General features: G+C 40.4%; 3 protein-coding genes across 5 annotated transcripts; 2 read left to right on the plus strand and 1 right to left on the minus strand.

Moving 5' to 3' along the window:
- The first annotated feature begins 597 nt into the window (after positions 1–597).
- Positions 598–11740, plus strand: LOC125232232 (folliculin). Of its 2 annotated transcripts, XM_048137876.1 has the most exons (8): positions 598–941; positions 1012–1197; positions 1589–1724; positions 3461–3714; positions 5317–5515; positions 5943–6045; positions 7397–7558; positions 11708–11740. In XM_048137876.1, the coding sequence occupies exons 1-7, from the start codon at positions 675–677 to the stop codon at positions 7533–7535; spliced, it is 1284 nt and encodes a 427-aa protein (XP_047993833.1). In that variant the 5' UTR covers positions 598–674; the 3' UTR covers positions 7536–7558; positions 11708–11740. The 2 variants fall into 2 exon arrangements, with proteins under 2 accessions (XP_047993833.1, XP_047993832.1); XM_048137875.1 differs by lacking the exon at positions 11708–11740 and having other exon boundaries at positions 599–941; positions 7397–7631.
- LOC125232234 (60S ribosomal protein L18) lies at positions 9935–12936 on the minus strand. The gene is made up of 4 exons (XM_048137878.1): positions 12842–12936; positions 12625–12711; positions 12250–12511; positions 9935–10157 (listed from the first exon to the last, which is right to left on the minus strand). Exons 1-4 carry the CDS (start codon positions 12842–12844, stop codon positions 9958–9960), a joined length of 552 nt encoding a protein of 183 aa, XP_047993835.1. The 5' UTR covers positions 12845–12936; the 3' UTR covers positions 9935–9957.
- A 157-nt stretch (positions 12937–13093) lies between these two features.
- LOC125232231 (kelch-like protein 10) lies at positions 13094–20272 on the plus strand. Of its 2 annotated transcripts, none has more exons than XR_007177728.1 (7): positions 13094–14062; positions 14266–14447; positions 14707–14918; positions 17608–17756; positions 18826–19012; positions 19345–19480; positions 19772–19911. XR_007177728.1 is itself a non-coding variant. In XM_048137874.1 (7 exons), exons 1-7 carry the CDS (start codon positions 13166–13168, stop codon positions 19960–19962), a joined length of 1929 nt encoding a protein of 642 aa, XP_047993831.1. In that variant the 5' UTR covers positions 13094–13165; the 3' UTR covers positions 19963–20272. The 2 variants fall into 2 exon arrangements, 1 of the variants encoding a protein (XP_047993831.1); XM_048137874.1 differs by having other exon boundaries at positions 18826–19016; positions 19374–19480; positions 19772–20272.
- The last annotated feature ends 1058 nt before the right edge of the window (positions 20273–21330 follow it).

Below are 21330 nucleotides of genomic sequence, written 5' to 3' on the forward strand. Positions count from 1 at the left end.
TAATAGATGTCTATAGGGGTTGGTCTGTGCTGCTGCGTGACGATGATGAGTCTGTCAAATGTGGTTGATGCAACTGGCCCTTATATTCGCGTCACAAGCACCTTGCCGCGCCGCGCCGCTGCATTTGCCGAGTGGCAACGTTTAGAAGATGCTAAGTTTAGTTCCATCTCCGTAAGGCCAATAGTCCACTGTCATATGTTTGTCATAGAAATATGATCATAGGCAGCATGCCATCCTTTTTCTTCACACTGGAGAAAAAGAGAGGCATACAGACCGTATGTTCGGCAATGGTTCGGCATTACCAATATTACCATTCCAGTTTGAGTTGGTGTGACACGACCCTCGATGTCGCCGCTAGTGCCGCATTTCTAGGCACAAGGTGTAGTATCTTCTTAGTAGTTTGTGCACAAGGTCAAGCTCAAGGGAGCTAGCGGCAATATTGAAAATGGTAGGCGCGAAAGGTGATCCCATAGGAAATTTCAATTTTTGACCAACTCGCGTGCAAAAAGCAAAAATTGTCCCGTATAGATTGGCCTTCGTAAAGATGCGTTCAGAATACAGTCTCAGTATCAGCTGTAATTTGACAGTGACATTTCATTCATTTCAAGATAATCAAGATTTGTCATTCTACTTGGTATCTAAATATTTTTAACGTCGCAATTTACTTATTTGTAATGAATGCAATAGTTGGCTTATGTCATTTTTGTGAGGCTCACGGGCCCCGACCGTTATTCTGCACATTCACGACGGATGACGAGCAGCACACTACCGAATCCTCAAAATGCACTGCACAGTGTAGTGGATGCACTTCCCTGGGCCCAGAGACCGTCCTTGTATCGCGGGATGATGATGGTTGTATATATTGCAGCAGAGAGTCAGTCCCTAATGCCGATGTAACAGCTTTTTTGAGACAAGCTGCTATTAGAAGCATAACTTGTGAGGTATGCATCTTCCTTAAATTATGTTTTTTAATTTAAAAAAAAAAGTGTTGTCAATAGTTTTTTTTTTTAGGTGAGCTGGAGTAAGGAAGGAGGTGTAGTCTACTTTAGTGACACAAGAGGCCATGTATTGAGTCTTACTTTTCAAATCAGAGACACTCGAGCCAGAGGACTCAAGCGGTGGTTCTCCATTGTAGTGCTTATGAAAGATAAAATGTTGCTACTGAATATTACACCCTTATTGTCAGAACATATGCAGGTTAGTATTTTTATAATAATGTATGTACATATTATATTTATTTAAACTCTTTGTTTTACCCCTAACTTTTTGCATGTCTTGAGCTTGAGTACTGACTATTGACTTAAGTAATTCCGTGCCAGTATAGATTATACAAATATATGCTAAAATGTAGCAATGAATATGGAGATATAGTAAAAACTGCCTACAAACATCGGACCGAGGACCCCTGTGGAATTAATTCTGAGCGAGGTATTAAAGTGAGGGATAGCTTTTATTAAACTAATGTCATAATATTATATTCATAGAAATATGACACTTCTACACATTTTCCTTTCCAATACCATGGTTAGTGTGGTCAGGCTCTAAAATTATTAACATAATTAAACATATATCTATTATATATTTTCAGAAAATATCAAAAGAACTCCAAGACTTAGCAGAGGTAGTATATGACAATGAACAGAAAGTTTGCTCTCAAAGAGCCCTAAGACTCAAAACTGGCAGAAATGACTTCGGACAATCTAGATCACTCATGCAGTTAACTGGTATATTTTTTTGATTTTTATTATTTCATAGCGCTGGTAGCCTAGCGGTAAGTATGTGCGACTTTCAGAATGTCATTTGATATTTGGCAGTTGCTTTTCGGTGAAGGAAAACATCGTGAGGAAACAGGATTGATTCCAATAAGGTCTAGTTTACGTGGTCAGATGGCAATCGCTTTCGTAAAAACTAGTGCCTACGCCAAATCTTGGGTTTAGTTGCCAAAAGTGGACCCCAGGCTCCCATGAGCTGTGGCAAATGTCGGGATAATGCAAGGAGTATGATTTGTTCATTTATAATTCTTTCGTGCTTACTGGCCAGCCCATCTCCCACAGAGAACCTCCTATAGAGTAGCAGTCTTGTATATTTTGTTCGCGATACGAGTCACCAGTGCCAGGGGTGCGAGGAGCGGGCGGGGAATGTGTTAAGCGCGCTGTGATTGGCCGTTTCAAGGACGGCGGGCAGTCGCGCCAGATGAAAGGGACTGTCCCTTTACTGACGCGTAAGTGGCCAATGTACGAGTAAGTTGACCTATGCCGGCTCTGAATAAATTATAAATATGACTTTTATGTGGAATGTAATGACGTCTGTTTTTAAATTTGAGCTTCTTGTTACCTTTCCACCATAGCTGGGCACCGTTAATCAAATAGTTAACTTCGATAATCGTTAATCCGTTACTTAAAAAGTTAACTTCGTTAATCGTTAAAGCGATACATTTCGGTAGATTTAACGGAAGTTAAAGTTAATCGATAATCCGTTAACACGTCATAAAAATAGGACTTCACTGTAGGTATTATGTATTTGTATTTACTAAGTATCCACCAAAAACCATTAAACGTGACGCCAATCGGTAAAAAACCGAAATGTAATAATTACGGTCTCTTCGGGCCTCTTCTTACCGCCCTTGGTTAGCTAAATCCTAGGTTTTACTTCGGATCGGTAATTATTGGGTCATTCATGCGGTCGCAATCGTGGTGCGTCGGTTCTTCAGATTGAGGTTTGAGACGACAACTCGATGCTGTGGGTCACGATAACTTGGTTGCGCGATTTGTCTGTCATGTCATGCCTGATGATTGCACTCTATTCCCAGATTAGTGATCGATATAGCACGTCTAATAAGATTTAGAAGATCTCGAATAAGTGATCCAAAGTCGCCAATTGGTCTTTAGACTGTTTATAACCGACGGATCTGCTTTTACCGATAAATCCTAGGTTTTGCCGTACTACGGGCTTTTACAGTAGCAGTCAGGACGTGGTTTTCGCGGCGCAGCGAGCCACTTGGGGTGCTGGATTAACGATTAACGGACTCGATGAAATTTAACGGAAGTTAACGAATCCGTTAACATTTTTTAAAGTTAACTTAAAAGTTAATCCGTTAACCGAAATGTTAACTTCGTTAATTAACGATTAACGGATTAACGAGTTAATGCCCAGCTATGCTTTCCACACCATTTCACACTACAGGTGGACATCTTTAAGACATCAAAATACCCTTTTTCAATTTTTTTACTGCGAAAAACACGCGCTGCTTTCGGGTCTGTTACTTGGTCGCTACTGATCGGGCACGGCGAGCGCCCGCGCTTATATCAGTGCAAATACTAGGAAGGCTGGCGACCGCGAGTCGTCTTGTGATGGATGTCTATAGGGGTTGGTCTGTGCCATCTCCAAAAAGAATGAATCAATATAGCTCGGAAACACAGATTTAGAGGCAGTGTATTTACTATTTTTACTTACATTTCAGGTGATGAAAATGTATTCAAGCGGCTCCACTCTCACTTCACCTGGATGCTGAAAGCTGGCGCTCTGACTTACACCGAAACTCTCTATAACAGCCGTGACATGCTCAACAAACTCCATCCAAACGCTACAAGAGGCAGCATATTCGAGCCGACTGCGTGTACAGTGGAGGAATGTATACCATTGAGAGCCTTGGAGAATTTAATGAGTAAAGAGGTGTTTAGGATACTTCTTTACTGTACATTGTGTGGAGTCAAGGTAAGGTGTGTCTTAGTATAAAATATAGTAACGTAGTCTGGCTCTGTTGCGCCTATATGCAAGAGCGATAGATAGCTATGATAGAGATATTATCGTGAGCGTTTGTGCATTCGGCTACGCACACAGATCATCAGACCTTCAAAATAGTTTTGCCAGTTTTTATCTGGATGTTTACTCATCATCAAGCTACCACATCACTCTCCATACAAAAAATAAGAAAAGGAAATAGTTATTTGTTATACAAGGGGGCAAAGTTGTATTTTAACGCCGAGTGTGGAATTGAAAAACGAGCAAGTGAAAGGATTATATAGTTGAACCACGAGCGAAGCGAGTGGTTCGAGAATAGAATCCTGAACTTGCGAGTTTTTCAACACACGAGAAGTAATAGTTATTTGTTATACAAGAGTGCAAAGTTGTATTTTAACGCCGAGTGTGGAATTGAAAAACGAGCAAGCGAAAGGATTCTATAGTTGAACCACGAGCGAAGCGAGTGGTTCGAAAATAGAATCCTGAGCTTGCGAGTTTTTCAACACACGAGAAGTAAAATATATTTGCACTCGTGTGTAACACAAAACTTTTCCCCTCACTATAACGAGGAAACTACAACGCAAAAAATGCGTTTATCACTTGTTCCAGTAGTTCCACAGGTGGTAAATCATCTTTATTACTAGATTCACCTACTTTTATCAATTTCGAAGCAGTTAACTTGATTATATTCAAGGTCAAATTACTTTACCCACTAGTGGATAAAATGCGTTTTTACCCGCTGGTATTAAAGGACAAAACACGTGTTTCCGAGTTAGTGAGGGGAAAAATACATTTGCACCCGAGTGTAACACAAAACTTTTCCCCTCAGTATAGCGAGGAAACTACAACGCAAAAAATGCGTTTATCACTGCTTCCAGTAGTTCCACAGGTGGTAATAATAATAATAATAATATTCTTTATTGTGCACATTAAGTAATTACATACAACAAATAAGAAAAATAAAAATCGTCGTCGTGGTAAATCGTCTTTATTACTAGATTCACCTAATACTTTTATCAATTTTAAAGCAGTTAATTTGACTATATTCAAGGTCAAATTACTTTACCCACTAGTGGATAAAATGTGTTTTTACCCGCTGGTATTAAAGAACAAAACACGTGTTTCCGAGCTAGTGAGGGGAAAAAAAATATACAGGTATTCTACAAAATGTTGTTCTCACTTTAGCTGAATGTACTGCATGACAGCACTACATGTCTCCTTCTTTCGATCACACATTCACTACTGGACAAAATATTGCTGTGTCAGAAACCGGTTGTAATCTATAACCACCCGCTTGTATGGCCACAACCCACCCAACGGGTTTGGCTTTTCAGCAAAGTTCATGAGTGCCCACCAGGCGGGTTCTTGCTTGTGAAAGTGGTAATCTCTTACGGCCCCGCCACGACATTGGTCTAAGCGCGACAGCGGAGAGCGGCGGCCATACATTGGAGCGAGACACAGCGATGGGACTTTTCATTCGCACGTATGGTTGCCGCTCGCCGCTGTCGCGCTTAGACCAATGTCGTGGCTGGGCCGTTATTGTACTAAAATCCTAATTCACTTTCGTGTTTTCAGATTATCATAAAATCTTCTCAGACTGACCCGACAGTAATTGCAAAAGGTTTGTCTCGACTCCTTCCAGTGACCAGCTACGATAGAGTTCCACACATAATAATCAGCAGCGAAGATCATGTTGCTAGCCCAAATGTTTGCGTGCTTGAAGAGGTGTGCAGTAACTTTAGTTGTAAATGGGAGGGCACTGTACCTAATAAATGTGAGTACAAGATATTCGGACATTTATTTTGTTTACACTAAGTCGACGACGAATAAGCATACGGCCTGTAAGCAGGCTCTGTAACCTATGGACGCTTGCAATTCCCGAGGTGTTATACGTTATATCTGCGCCTAGGTTAAGCTTTGGCATCTGTACCTACCCTACTAGATATACTGCTCGTATTTTTCTAAGTGTGTGTGACATCATGAGGACAGCGTGCGGCCGGTCGTTGTGGAAATCCCTGAGAAATCTTGAAGGGGTGTCACACACCTATCTATTTACATCATAAAAATACACACAGTAACGAACTTCCAACCCTGGTGTTGCAAACACTACTTACTATCAAGGTATCAGTCTGCTTGTTTGCCTCCTATATGATAATAAAATCGTGTTCTATTAATTCAGCGTTGAATATTAATTGTTACAGGTCCAACACTGATGAATAGGATAGAGACCGCCATGGCTAACACAAAACTGAATGACGCAGTTCTACATCAGCATGTAAAATTTTTACAACTAGAGTGGCAAGGGTAAGGAGGTCAAGTACCAGGGGCGGCTCACTCCGCGATTCTATCGCCGCGCTACAAGTACATGCTGGCGGCCGCGAGTTCGCGGCCTAATCAGGGGTGGCGCGTGTTCTCACGGAACGCCCGTTCGCACTTTCTATTGTTACTTTACATCGCGAGTTTTTTTTAAAGTTTTATATGCGATGTCCGCTTATGAATGGCTAATAATGCTTAGTTAAATAGACATCATGAATAAAATAGGACAATCTTACACAGATCTACTATTGATTAAGTCCCACGGAAAAATTCAATAAGGCTTATGATGTTGGGACTTAAACAAAAATATATAAAAACTGTATATATATACCTAGAAAGTACCCAAGACTGGAGTATAATAGTATAACATTTTATCTGAGTATTCATTCATTTTAATCCATAGGCAACCCTATCGTCCGACGCTGCGCACGTGCGGCTCGTTTCTTTGTTAGAATTTTGTAGGCATTTAAAAGGCAGCATTTCGTGAACATCAAAGCAGTGGGCCTTCTGTACTTGTACTATTATATATTTTGTGCAAGTACTTTAATTATCTATATGGGTAGTATCAATGGGTAATTGGGTAGGCAACTACCTAAATTTCATCGACGAGGAAATCGAGACACGAAAATGTTGATGGATTGGACACACTCTTCCGTGAGGGGAAAGAAATAACGCAAGCATTGCTTTTGGCTGGAAACCGCAAAATGCAAGCTGTGGCCCCTGAAGCCCTCTCCACTCATGGAAGCGGTCCGTCGAAAATGAGCTACGAGCGGCTGGTTTGAGCTGGAGCGAGGCAACGAGGGTCGCTGAAGATTGGAAGACGTGGCGCGAGCTTATGAAGGCCCTTTGCACCTCTTAGGACAACAACAACCTACCTAAATATTAACAAGATGATACTTGATAGATCGTTAGGTATCCATCTATTAGGCACTTACTATAAGAATTTGGATTAAATAAAACATAGATCCATGCTTAGTGACTATTAGAGGGCTTCGCCATTTTATCAAATTACCAGCTCAGCCACGACATTGGTCTAAGTGCGACAGCGGTGAGCGGCGGCCATACATTGGAGCGAGACACAGCGATGGGACTTTTCATTCGCACGGATGGCTGCCACTCACCGCTGTCGCGCTTAGACCAATGTCGTGGCTGGGCCGTACCAAAGAATCACTTGAGAACGCAACCTAGCCAACCGCTTTGTGTTTCTATCACTCGTCCATAGAAGTGTGACAGTTGAAAGGTGTCTTTTCAGATGGATAATTTTTGTATAAAAAGAGGATAAATAGCATCTGTTGACATAGAGCAAAAACCTATTTTATATCCCGTTATCTTGTTGCAGGATAGCCAAATCAGTAAAAGCAGCAATCGCCAGCTCCGGCCAAAGTTCTAGCAGCGTAACTAAACTGAAGCAAGTGATGAGCGTCACTCAACAGGACGAGGCCCTCGTCAACTATTGGATCAGCAAATTTTGTAGCTAGCGCTGAAGAGTCTAGCTTGATATCTGTGATAATATAATTAAGAAACAAAATGACTAATTGTATGATTTGCAAATAATAAAATTTTAACTAGTCAAATTGCTTTTTCTTACCAGCATTGGTAAAAGCAAGTAAAAGTAATCAGTTCCTATGGTCCCTGCAGTTCATGAATCCTTCATAAAAGATTGTATCAGGATTTGCAACTGTCAATCAAGTTTTTATAGATGGCGCCAGCATATGTTTCCTGTGTCTAAGCCTAGTTTACAAAGTGATTTGGCTCAAAGGGCTTACCAGAGCCACCAGAGGATCTATTAATGGGTCGCAACTTGTAAAACCAAGAAATCTTATACTTTTAAACGAGCAATTCTTGTATATTTATTTATTTATATATACCGACGATCTCGGAAACCGCTCTAGCGATTTCGCTGAAATTTGTTATGTGGGGGTTTTCGGGGGTGAAAAATCGATCTAGCGTAGCCTTAGATCCCGGAAAACGCGAATTTTCGAGTTTTCATGAGTTTTTCTTTCGCGTTAGTAAACGTAAAATATGGTCGTTAATTTCGCCACGCGCACATCGATTCCGCTTAGCTCAGTCTTACGAGGTCGGTCTAATGTAGCAGATAGATCGTGGGTGTCAGGGTTTCGAATCCCGGCCAGAAATTAAGTTTTTGTTTTTTGTCTTTTTTTTTTGTTTTTGTATTTATAAGAGTTTTTTTTATCTAAAGACGTGATATATTAAAATAGAACCGAGCGAAGCTCGATCGCCCAGATATTGGATACTAATGATAGGAGTGGCAGAGAAAACATACTGTACACTGGCGCCAACTGTAAAAAGCTTAACATAACTGACTGCATAATTTATGGACCAAATTTCAGGTGATAGGCTACTTGCCTCCTAGTCAAATCAGCTTCTTTTTAAGAACTGTCAAAACGAATTACGTCTTGATAATATAGAATTAATATTAAAACGAATTGAGTGACGTCACGGTCAACTCGGTTACTTTATTTTTCCCTCACTAGCTCGGAAACACGTGTTTTGTCTTTTAATACCAGCGGGTAAAAAACGCATTTTATCCACTAGTGGATAAAGTAATTTGACCTTGAATAGATGCAAATTTTCTGCTTTAAAATTCATAAAAGTGGGTTAATCTAGTGATGAAGATGTTTTACCACATGGTGGAACTTGGAAGTAGTGATAAACGCGTTTTTTTGCGTTGTTCTTTCCTCGCTATAGTGAGGGGAAAAGTTTTGTGTTACACACGAGTGCAAATGTATTTTACTTCTCGTGTGTTGAAAAACTGCAAGCTCAGGATTCTATTCTCGAACCACTCGCTTCGCTCGTGGTTCAACTATAGAATCCTTTCGCTTGCTCGTTTTTCAATTCCACACTCGGCGTTAAAATACAACTTTGCACTCTTGTATAACAAATAACTATTATTTCTACCTGACTTATTAAATAGAAATTGGATTTAAAAATAACTTCTATCCATGTTTTTCTTGTATTTATCTGATGCTTTATTTCGTGCATGGTATAATAGTACATTACGATACAAGTGCGTAAAAAAGGAAGTTGGAAACGAGTGGCGATAAATTAAAACACGACCGAAGGGAGTGTTTTAAATGGACAAGTTACGAATTTCCTTTTCGCACGTGTATCGTACGACGTTTTTCAGTACAGATGAGCCTCCGAAGTTTCGACCTGGCATATAATGAACCACTTCTCGAACTAGTGCGTAAAAAAACGACCATACAGAATAGTACATTACGATACAAGTGCGTAAAAAAGGAAATTTCCTTTTCCCCTCACTAGCTCGGAAACACGTGTTTTGTCCTTTAATACCAGCGGGTAAAAACGCATTTTATCCACTAGTGGGTAAAGTAATTTGACCTTGAATAAAGTCAAATTAACTGGTTTAAAATTGATAAAAGTAGGTGAATCTAGTAATAAAGATGATTTACCACCTGTGGAACTACTCCAAAGCAGTGATAAACGCATTTTTTGCGTTGTTGTTTCCTGCGCTGTAGTGGCGGGAAAAGTTTTGTGTTACACTATTGGTGCAAATGTATTTTACTTCTAATTGTTACTGAGAAAACCGCGGAAGTTCAGGATTCTACTCGAACGGACTCGCTTCGCTCGTGGTTCAACTATAGAATCCTTTCACTTGCTCGTTTTTCAATTCCACACTCGGCGTTAAAATACAACTTTGCCCCCTTGTATAACAAATAACTATTTCGCACGTGTATCGTACGACGTTTTTCAGTACAGATGAGCCTCTGAAGTTTCGATCTGGCATATAATGAACCACTTCTCGCACTAGTGCATAAAAAAAACACCATCTGTACTGAAAAAATATTTTAAGTAGTCAAGTTCCTTATCGTTCAGTATCAAATAAAAGTCCAAATAAGCTGTTACTCCTTATATTAATTAAACATTGGAGCGGCGGCTGGGCCGGGAGCGCTCGTGGCCGGCGGAGCGCACGTAGGGCTTGGTGTGCGAGCGCGGCGCGCCGGGCGCGGGCCCGAAGTGGCGCACGGCCTCGCGCGCGTTGCGGCGGCCCTGGATCAGCACCGTCTTGCGCCCGGTGGGCGCGCGCAGCGCCAGTTGGTCGAAGGTTAGGATTTCTCCTGGAACGGGAAAACTTGCTTGAGTATTATGGCAGTTACTATATACAGGAATTTCTAGCTTCGGTAACTCACTGATTAGCTGCAATTTATACATAAACTAAATTAAATTCTAAGAGTAACACTCTTAATATATTGAAGGGTAAGTAATTGGGCCATAGAACTCCTGAGACACCTTAGGAATTGTAAGTATCCTGATTTTTAAAATAAGTATAAAGTTATTTTGCTTCCATGTCCAAGGAAAATAAAACAATTTGTAAAGGGACTGTGAAGTGAACTGCTTAGGGTCCCCCCACATCTAGCGTCTAGAGAGAGATGCTAGATGTGGGGGATCCTTAAAATAGATTTGATCTTATAAAAAAAAAAAATCTTACAGAGGAGAGTTGTATTTTTGGATAACTTCTATATAAAAACTAAAACTACTTTATTCCACTAACAAAGAATATATCATTCTTTTAGCAAACAATTTGAATTTATGTATTTCAGATTGTAGACTAATCCTAATATTGATAAGAAAAAGTAAGAGTCCTGTCACCATTATGAACAATGCAAAATCAAAAATGCACAAGAAAGCAAATTTCTACCAGTCAAGAGTTAGAGACTGCACGGGAAGCATGGTCGCGCGATAGACGATAAAATAGCAGGCCGTCCCTATCGCACTATTTGTAAGTGTGATAGGGGCGGCCTGATATTTTATCGTCTATAGCGCGACCATGCTTCCCGTGCTGGATGCTAAAATGTGAGTGTGTTTAGTAAAACATCCCACTTTGTCAAGTTTGTTGGTTACTAGAGATGGGCCGAATATTCGGTAAATATTCGGTATTCGGCATATTCGGCAAGTTTTTCAATGTTCGTATTCGGCCGAATAGTTCGGTTACATTGCCGAATATTTACTGAATAAACAAATTAAATAAATAGCATAAGTTGTTTCGTAATTCATCACATAATGACATCCTATTTCTGCATTCTAAGGAACTACCAAAGGGAGTTAAAAATACGTTAAAATTAAAATATAAAATACAATAATTTTGTTTGAAAGTAAAAATAACGTACCTTAAGAAACAAAAACCAAAATTTTCTTATGCACTAAATTATAGGATAATTAAGATAAATGTGTATCCATTACCAATCATTGAAATGTTTTTAACTCTAAGTCAGGATTTAAAATATGGCTCAACTGAATATTCGGCCGAATGTTCACTTCGGTAATAGCTGAACCGAATGTTCGGCCGAATATTCGTATTCGGCAAAGTCCGTATTCGGCCCATCTCTATTGGTTACCATTAAGGCGAGATTTACTTATATCCTTATATGAATAAACTAACAAAGTGGCTTTATAGCAATTGACAAAGTGGGATGTTTCCCGTGCACACTCACAAATGTTTTATTTGAGGACATTATCAAAACTACGTATCACCTCATATTGTATGAGCATTGAGATGCCATTATTTTTTGAACACTGAAGAAGTAATAATAGTGTTAACTTGCACACATAGCTAAAAAATTATGGTTATGTTAAGATTACGTCCACTCACTGTCCTGTTTACCTCCAGTAGGCTTGTGCCGTTTCGTTCGTTGATCCTCCGATCTCGTTCAATCGCTCCCACGAACTAGTTCGCTCTTTTAGGTCTTTTGCTCATTTAGTTCAGCCAGACCAGCGACCACTGCGGTCGGAAAGATCAGAACGAATGGGACCGAATAGTGTCAAAATGATACGAATAGTCCACAGATAGTAACATTCCGGGCCGAAAGGTTGTAAGTAACCGAAGTTTAATATGAAAACTTGACTTTTTTTGTTGCTCTGCTAAGTAGCTCTCGCTCTCGGTCGGCGCAGTCACACATTCGTTCTCGATCCAAACCGCTCGCGCTCGCCGATCCTATACTGAACTAAATGAGCAAAGACCGATTCTCAGACCACATAAAGATTCAGTTCATTTCGGTCATTGATGGGATTTTATTCCTAACAGTTCATAGTTCGTGAACGACACAAGCCTAACCTCCAGTGTCACTTTGAACAAGCTTCTATAAGCGAAATTCACTATGTATCACAACCACAACTGACCTAACCTCAAACATGTCAACATAAACAACTAACCTCCAGCAGCCAAGATGCGGGCACGAGCCTTCTCCGTGACGTGGAGAGCGGCCACCGTGAGCTTGGGCACTTTGTACAGCCTCACGTCGTTGGTGATGGAACCGACCACGACGGCGATCAGGCCCTCGCGAGTGGGCTTCTTCATGTGACGTGCCAGGCGCGACAGGGAGATCGGGGGCCTGTTGATACGGCTCATGAATAGACGCCGTAGGATAATCTGGTTGAACTTGGCGTCGGTACGTCTTGCCAAGTAGCGGTACAGCTGAAAGAAAACAAGTTTTAGGTTATGACTGAGAATTAACAAAAGTTTCGTATGTTTTAGAGGTGCTTATCGGAATATTAATTTAACAGATTTTAAGAGGATTAATCACTTACTTTGACCAACAGCCTCAGGTATACATCCTGAGATTTAACTTCGGTGCGTCGCACCTTCCTGTCATGTTTGTGGTTGATGTCGATACCCTGAAATAAATAAAGAAACACATTCTGAATGCACTCCGATAACTCCAAATGGCTTTAAACTTTCACAACACTTTCGTTTCATCACGATTTTTATTGATTATATTTTCATTTTTCACTGAACGAAACTCACCATCTTGACAACCGGATGAAAAAGAGACTATAGACAATAACAAACTTTGACAGTTACAATTTTAGTGTTGCCAGAGTAATCTTTTTTTTTTCATAGATAAATATAGACGCCATTCTGAAATTAAATATGAACAAAAATAATATTACTTACAATTTTATTAAATTACAATATTTAACCATAAAAAAACTATATAATTATGACATACAGAAAATATATAAATTCTTTTAAGCGCACTTCACTTATAGACTGGCCGCACACTGACAGAAATTACTCAAAATTTGAAATATTAGCGCTGGAAAAAACAAATGAAAAGAACTTGCCGTGATGTCTGTCACCGCGACAGATAAACAAGTTTCGACCGCCGTATTTTCAAAAGGGATGGAATTTCATTCGAAACATCGAAAATTATTCAAAACTAAAAATTCTGTTCGTACTCCTGCAGCCTCAAAGCCACGATTAAGCAAGAAGAAGGTAGTTCTACGGAAGCGGAAATGCGTGTGTTTGCCAGAAAATTATTCAGTAGTCGAGTTCCCAGCAATTTGGAATGAGCTGCGCCAGAATGGGCAGCTGTGCGACGGCACCATCATGTGCCGTGACATGAAATCAATACGCGTGCACCGAGCCATTCTGTCAGCCGTTAGTCCATACTTCAAAGCGTTATTTATAAATTCCCTGAAGAAGGGAGAGCAAGAAGAAACGGAAATTTTCGTAGACGTTCCTAGCATTTACATGTCTCTGATACTAGATTACGCTTACACAGGGACTTGTGCAGTAACCGTAGAAAATGTGGAGCACTTACTCCCATATGCGGACCAATTTGACGTCGTAGGCGTCATTCAGCTATGTTGCCAGTTTCTAATGCAAGAGTTGAGACCTCACAATTGCCTAGGGATATTCAAATTCGCTAAGTATTATTTCTGCGGTGAATTAGAGAAGAAAGGAAAGTTGTACATAAGGCAGAACTTTAATAGAGTACTTAAGGAGTGTAATGAATTTAAGTCGCTTTCGTTCGAGGAATTAGAGGATATATTGAGAGATGACGAGTTGAACGTTCGAAACGAGGAGATCGTGTTCCAAGCGGTGAAGACTTGGGTGGAGCACGATTTGGAGAATAGACGAAAGCATATTCCGTCTTTACTGTCTTGTATTAGATTTGGTCATATAAGCTACAATTACTTTAAATCGAAAATATTGCAATGGCAGCCTGTTATTGATGATGACGTAAGTATGCCACAGAACATTTATAGTCTGTCAAGCAAATCTTGTCACTAAAAAGGCGGCAGATTTGAAAAATGCAGGGCGAGGTTTATCGTCCCATAGAAAAATTGCAAAGTCGGGTATTTTTTTAGCGACAAGATTTGCTTGACCTCTATATTTTACTATCTGATATTTTAAATGCCGTTAAATTGAAATATGGTTCACAGAAATGTCAAGAGTCGCTGTACCCAGCGGTGGTGTTTCTCACCGTGTTGGACTCCCGACCGGGAACAGAAGCAGACCTAAACGACCCCTTGGCGAGACCTCGCATCCCGTATGAGGTCCTGTTTGCTGTGGGTGGTTGGAGCGCCGGAAGTCCTACGAGTTTTGTCGAAACTTACGACACGAGGTATGGCAACATTTCCACATGATTTAAGGTATTTTCTCTTCCCTGAAACCTCACCATCATAAATTCATCCATATATTTTTCATGCTTCCATCTGAGCTACCACCCTCTAGTTTATACATTTTGATTATATAGGATTTTAACAGCCAAATATTTGTAATTTTGTAACGCCTTTGAAAACATTAAGAGCAAATCTGTTTATTGTCACTTCCAAATGATACCCTTGGTTTTAGGTATTAATTAATTCACACCGTTTTCTCAGGGCCGACCGCTGGTTCCTCTCAATCCACATGGACCTGACACCCCGCGCGTACCATGGGCTCTGCACTCTCAACAACCTGATCTACATGATTGGTGGCTTCGATGGCAGCGACCACTTTAACACTGTCCGGTGTTACGATCCAGTTGCCAATACTTGGCATGAGCGGGCCTGCATGTATCAGGCGAGGTGTTACGTCAGCGTTGTGGCGCACGGTTAGAACCCTCCTTAGATATATACCTATTCTATCTCCAACTTTCTACTTCATTCAGGGACGACGACCACGTTGACCTATTCCAAAATCCACATATGGATATCACAGCCAACGCTTTGTTGAACTGGACTGTAGTAGCGACTGGGTAGTTCCCTTCAACTCTGGTGCATAATAGGGCTCCCGGTCGCGTCCGTGTTTCGTGTACCCGTTGCCGGGTATCCGTTCCCGTGTTACACGAATCCGGATTTCTGGCCCGTTTGGAACGGGTAATTAGGGACCGTGTAATTAAAGTCCGGGTACCCGTGTAGTCCGTGTGTCCGGATCGACGGACTCTAAAAACCCGCGGGTCCGATCCGTTCTCGATGTATAGTGATGCTTGATGAATGTTCGCGTTCTCGGCTCAAGCGAATATTAAAATCAGTTTAAAGAACCAAAAATGATAAAACCTTAATAACTAAAATGAAAAAGGGACAGCGGGGCAATTGTGACTGGGACAAATTTTAACTGCTCGATTTTTTCCATGTTTTACATTTTAGGCATTATTATATAGAGCACGCGTTTTCAGTGGCTTAAATTAGTATGATGTCAGAAAGCATGAAACTTGGTATGCACATAGCTTTGACGTTCATAAGAATAAATAGAAGTAGAAACACGCCGAGGAGTCAATCTCTTCCCCCCCACTAACTACTAAAGGTTTTGGTAAGTAAATATTACGAGTAGGTACTTACCAGAAAGATGTCTAGGAGAAGTACCATGAAATTCTCTACAATACTTCCATTTAAAGTATATTACTAACAGTCGATAGTGCTACCCCTACTCATCCCACTAGTATTTAAAAACAAATATTATGCGGGGGACTTAAGCATAATTTGAAAATGATGAGTTAAAAGCCTACCTACCCACCTTAAAAGACACCTACTTTAAAATACAGTATTGTAGAAAATTTTATGGAGAATATACTTTTCCTAAATATCGTGATTATAGTTTTCACGGTTTTCATAACAATATAAAAAACCTGAATATAGTGATATAAAAATGAGGGAAAAGAGGGGAAACATTGACACCTCGGCGTCTGCGTACTTTTATTTTTTTCTGTTGTGTTTGTAAGTTACCTATATACATGTCAAGTCTCATGCTTTTTGTCACTCCCTATCCGACTAGCGCAAGTTAAGAACCAGGACTATGGATACATTTTCACTTCAAGGTGGTTCCCTCCAAAATAATAAAAAAAATATACCATTCTTAACTAATTATTTGTAAAACAGCGCGGCTACATCTTTCGCGGAACTTTTCAAACAAAAGGTTTGTCCATGTCAAAGGGAAGCCGGGTGTGAGGTTTGAGTGTAATTATTATTAGTAAAAATCACCACGGGTATTGGTTATTGTGCCGCCCACAAGTCATTAATTACCTTTGTCTTCTCATGCGACTTTATTTCTACTAACTTCTTAGATAAAAACTAATAACTCGATAGTTCAAATACATTTCACTTAGTATACGCGATATAATCCGTTTCCATAGTTATGTATTTTATCTATTTAAGTATGTATATCGTCGCGCAGCACCCATAGTACAAGCTTCGCTTAGTTTGGGGCTAAGTCGATCTGTGTAATGTCCCCAACATTTATTTATTTATTTTAAAACTATGAGACATACTCGTAGATATAACTATAATAAATTGCATGAGTAACTGTCGCGGTAAGCGAAGACAATATTTTGAAGTATATTTGTCAGCATCTGTACATATAGTAAGTACCTATAGGTGGTATGGTCCCTATAGGTAGTTAGTAAGTCCCCATGAACATCATAAAACAATCAATTAATATAACTAATATAGTATTTTTCACACAAACCAATACCCTTCTATTAGTTAACCTAGATACATATAAAGTCCATTAAACTCGCAATTGCCTTAAGCAACTTTATTGAAAAAAACCAATAGACTAGTGTGCCTGGCGAAAGTATGGACCTATAGGAATACGTTTGTAATATTTGTATAGCCTATAACGTAACGGGAATAAGTGCAAAAAATATAATTAACACAGTTATTGACTCAAATAAAATGAGTATGTATAAAACCAATTCGTATTCGTTCGCTATATTAACATAAATTTTAAAATTCACCTATTTTTTAAATACAAACCGGCACGGCAATAAGTCGATCGGTCCGCCGGCCGCCTCGTGTGTTCAATACCCGAACGGTGCCGAAGTCCGTGCGTCCGGCCGTCCGGCCCCGAACGCCGATTCGGCACTACACGCGCGAACGGCACTACACGGGAACGGACTTCGGCGGGTTCGGGTAGTTCGGACGCTTAGCACCGCCGGGGCTAAGGGGCCGGACGCACGGATCGGCGGGTAGTAACGAATATCCAGAGCCCTAGTGCATAACCCCGTGGCATGTCTGGGCCTGTATTTATTAGACGATGTGCTATGTCTGCGAATAATCAAAATCCGCTTCCACAACCTTGTTAAAATATCGTCATTCAGAATCGTCGGGACAATGGGACAGAATATTTTGCGGATTGTGTGTATATTGTGCATTTAGTTATATAAAGAAAAGGAGCCCTAGTGAATGATATTTGACCAAAACCAGGAGAAGTCTCGTATCCCTGAAGAGTTTAAAATACTGTCCCTAGAAAGCACTCCTTCCTTAGCTTTCCTTATAACTTCTTACGTATACAATATGTTCCAGATGGCTTAATCTACGCCCTGGGAGGCTACAACGGGCGTACGCGCATGGCGTCGGTAGAGCGCTACTACCCCGACAAGAACCAGTGGGAGATGACCACGCCCATGAACAAGCAGCGGTCGGACGCCAGCGCCGCCTCTCTGGGCGGTAAGGTAAATAATTGTGGCTTCTTTGATTGTGTTTTTCAATTAAGGATTACCTACCTGTTTGGAAAGATGTTATACTAATCAAGCCTTGATAGCAACCTTTTATGATTATTTGTCTTGGTGCTGCAATCCATATGATCCTACCGTTTGATCAGCCTTAAACCATCAAGACTGAATACTGATCACGACAACAGTTAGGTATCTTCAGCTAGACAGCTTATTGATACTAATGGTATTTTTAAAGAAAGCAACTGGTTCAAATCATTTTCCCCTCACTAGCTCGGAAACCATGCGCGGATCCAGGGGGGGTCATGGGGGTCATGACCCTAAGTTGGCCATACAAATAGACCACGTGACCCCCCCCTGGGGCCCCGGGCCTTTACCACGTGACCCCCCCCCTGGGCATAAAGCTGGATCCGCGCTTGTCGGAAACACGTGTTTTGTCCTTTAATACCAGCGGGTAAAAACGGATTTTATCCACTAGTGGATAAAGTAATTTGGCCTTGAATATAGTCATTTTTTCTGCTTTAAAATTGATAAAAGTGTGTGAATCTAGTGATGACGATGTTTTAACCTGTGGAACTACTGGAAGCAGTGATAAATGCGTTTTTTGCGTTGTACTTTCCTCGCTATTAGTGAGGGGAAAAGTTTTGTGTTACACTCGGGTGCAAATGCATTTTACTTCTCGTGTGTTAAAAAACTCGCAAGTTCAGGATTCTATTCTCGAACCACTCGCTTCGCTCGTGGTTCAACTATAAGATCCTGTCACTTGCTCGTTTTTCAATTCCACACTCGGCGTTAAAATACAACCTTGCACCCTTGTATAACAAATAACTATTTCTCGTCGTCCTTAACATCGTCAATTACAGGCGCATAGGTAAGTAGGTAAGGGTAGGCAGCAGTGGTAGAACAGAAGTCTCCATCATTTTCTGCTTTGATAGTTTCGATAAATCCAATCAGCATCTAAATAATATGACTCCATTCGTAACGTTTTTCGTTTCTTAAAGTGTAGGTTTTGATTATAATCACTTTTCAACGCTGAATTCATCAACTCGTCATGGCGTCTTTCCACCAGATCTACATAGTAGGCGGTTTCAACGGGCAAGAAGTCCTCAGCTCAGCCGAGATGTTTGACCCGGACACCCGACAGTGGACCCTCATTCGCCCCATGCTGAGTCCCCGCTCCGGCGTCAGTCTCATCGCGTACCGGGACTGTCTGTATGCCCTGGGAGGGTTTAATGGCTACAGCAGACTGAATACAGGTAAGTGTATAATACTAGATTATTTGGAGTTGATATTGAGGGAATGGATTGAAGACGGATGAAACCTCGAAACCAAAACAAATGGTGAGGTCAACTCTTTTTTGATAATCACTTGAATGATTCAGAACCAATTCAATTTAAAGCGGACCGTCGTGAATAATCTGCATAATGTCCAGGAGGCCACTAAATTTTCTGTGTAAAAATAATGTTTTAATAAGTCAATTTAACTTCACCCAACTTAAATTAACATAGTCTGATACTCGTATTGTTGGATTTGTTGATGGGGAATGGAGATGTACGGGGTTTCATTAATAGTAGATTATATTTTAAAGTGGAACGCCTGAACCCACATCCTGGGAAGTGACTGGCTCTCAGATTGGCAGGAGGTGACGGAGATGTTCAGCGCCAGAAGCAACTTCGCGACAGTTTTGCTGGACGATATGATCTTCGTTATCGGCGGATTTAATGGTAAGATATTTTTGAATCTTATAAAAAGTGTAGGAACAAGGTGATGCCACAATCTACTTGCGTATGCTTTGTTTTACTGGTACTTCACTAAAAGCAAAATACATACCTATGTGGGCTATGTGACTTCGACTATTCACATTCTTATGATACAATCACTTCCGCTCTGGGAACTGCTCTTTAGTAGCATTATGTATAGGACGTGATTGTGTGTATATCCACAATAGCTTTCTACCAGTTTGTATATTGGACCTTGGACCCACCAAAGTGGACTCACAAGCGAATTCTCACCAGGTTCGACCACGATTCCCCACGTCGAGTGCTACGATGGCGACACCCACGAGTGGTACGATGCGGCTCCCATGAACCTAAACCGATCAGCTCTGAGCGCCTGCGTGATAGCCGGCCTGCCTAACGCCCGATCTTTCTCTTACCTGGCTAAGGCTGTGCCGGCAGCCGGGGCGGACCAGGCCCACCATTCTTAACTACAGCTTTACCAACTGGCGGCTGAAGTCATATTGATAACTCTTTCATTCTTTGACGCTAAAAATCCAGCGCCTAGTGAAAGGGATGGCAGTATAACTAAAGTCGCCACTTGGTACTGCAACATCAACCTTCCGCCGAAACATTTAGATTTTAGATGACATGACGTGACACCCTTGAAAATTATCTGGAAGCTTGGGGTAATTATATTGGGACGTCATCTTGCTTTTGAACAGCTTTCGCTATTATTTCCATTTTAGCTTATACAATAGTGTCAGCTTTTTTCCGAAACATTGGTTTAGTTCAGTCATATAATACGTGGGAAGGTTGATGTTAGTGGGAGGGAAGGTTGGTGGAATGTAGGAAGTTCCTAAATTGCGATTTTCTAGTCTTAAAGATCATTTACAAATCATATAACCGTCGTGTGCAGAAGCTTTACGCCGGATAAAAAATGGCCGTTATGTGGTTTATAAATGATAAACGAAAATTTAAAATGGAAAGACTGTATCGAAGGGGGTTTGAAGGAAATTAGTCTGTTTGAGTTTGCACGAAAGCGGCTTAGTGTTGTAATGTACCTGATGTCTGTGATATTAATATTTTGATTATCTTTTAAGTGAGGTAAGAGTAGGGAACATATAGGGTAAGGTTTCAAGGCTCCAAACTTGAATAGTGAAATAATGTAGATGGAACCCTCTAATTTCTCTTATCCTAATGAAAATACAAGGAATCCCTTATTCTTACTTCATTGACTAAGTGTTTTGTATAAGTTCTATTGTTGTATCATAAATCATGTTATGTGGTAGTATAATGTTATTGTATTGTACAGATCAGAATCGCGTCTTTGTATTTTATTGTTTTTAATAACGTGGAAATCAAGGTCTATTTTAGAGATCTTTTTAAAAAATCATTGTAAATTTTCCAGTTTTCTAATGCGTGTTATTTGTGACACATTTTATTTGGTATTTTTGTATAGTTCGCGTCCATCGCTCAAATCAATTGGTCGCGTTTTCGATGTATATTATGGTTTGCCTTATGTGGCCTAGGTGTGCCTAATTATGGTGGTCTCTAGGCGCGGAATCTTTACCATCACCACCAAAATTATGTTCTTATTGAATCTCTCTTGGTCAAAATGTTTTTAACATACGCAACGTGGTTAGAACGCCTGTGGCCGTCAAGAGACCTACCTGTGGTGGAACGTATACAGAATAAAATGATAAAAAAAGAAAAATTATTTCTAGTATTTAATAAAAATTTACTGTACCCGACTGAAAGATGATAAATTGACAAATAAAGAAAAACATTACAGGTACTGGTTGTTTAATTCAGGTTCATAAAGTTCAAGCCACTTATAATACAGGGAAATTAGCTAA

This window comes from Leguminivora glycinivorella, chromosome 12 (genome assembly GCF_023078275.1).
Source record: "Leguminivora glycinivorella isolate SPB_JAAS2020 chromosome 12, LegGlyc_1.1, whole genome shotgun sequence".
Classification (NCBI taxonomy): Eukaryota; Metazoa; Arthropoda; class Insecta; order Lepidoptera; family Tortricidae; genus Leguminivora; species Leguminivora glycinivorella.

Bases quoted from the DNA above. Each gene is read 5' to 3' on its own strand.
- LOC125232232 (XM_048137876.1), top strand. From the start codon at position 675: ATGAATGCAATAGTTGGCTTATGTCATTTTTGTGAGGCTCACGGGCCC. The intron at 1,725-3,460 runs GTATATTTTTTT...CTTACATTTCAG, and splicing joins ATCACTCATGCAGTTAACTG to GTGATGAAAATGTATTCAAG. The intron at 6,046-7,396 runs GTAAGGAGGTCA...ATCTTGTTGCAG, and splicing joins TTACAACTAGAGTGGCAAGG to GATAGCCAAATCAGTAAAAG.
- LOC125232234 (XM_048137878.1), bottom strand. The intron at 12,512-12,624 runs GTAAGTGATTAA...GTTTTCTTTCAG, and splicing joins ACCTGAGGCTGTTGGTCAAA to CTGTACCGCTACTTGGCAAG. The intron at 10,158-12,249 runs GTTAGTTGTTTA...TTCCCGTTCCAG, and splicing joins CCGCATCTTGGCTGCTGGAG to GAGAAATCCTAACCTTCGAC.
- LOC125232231 (XM_048137874.1), top strand. From the start codon at position 13,166: ATGTCTGTCACCGCGACAGATAAACAAGTTTCGACCGCCGTATTTTCA. The intron at 14,919-17,607 runs GTTAGAACCCTC...AATATGTTCCAG, and splicing joins CGTCAGCGTTGTGGCGCACG to ATGGCTTAATCTACGCCCTG. The intron at 19,017-19,373 runs GTGTATAATACT...CATCCTGGGAAG, and splicing joins AGCAGACTGAATACAGGTAA to TGACTGGCTCTCAGATTGGC.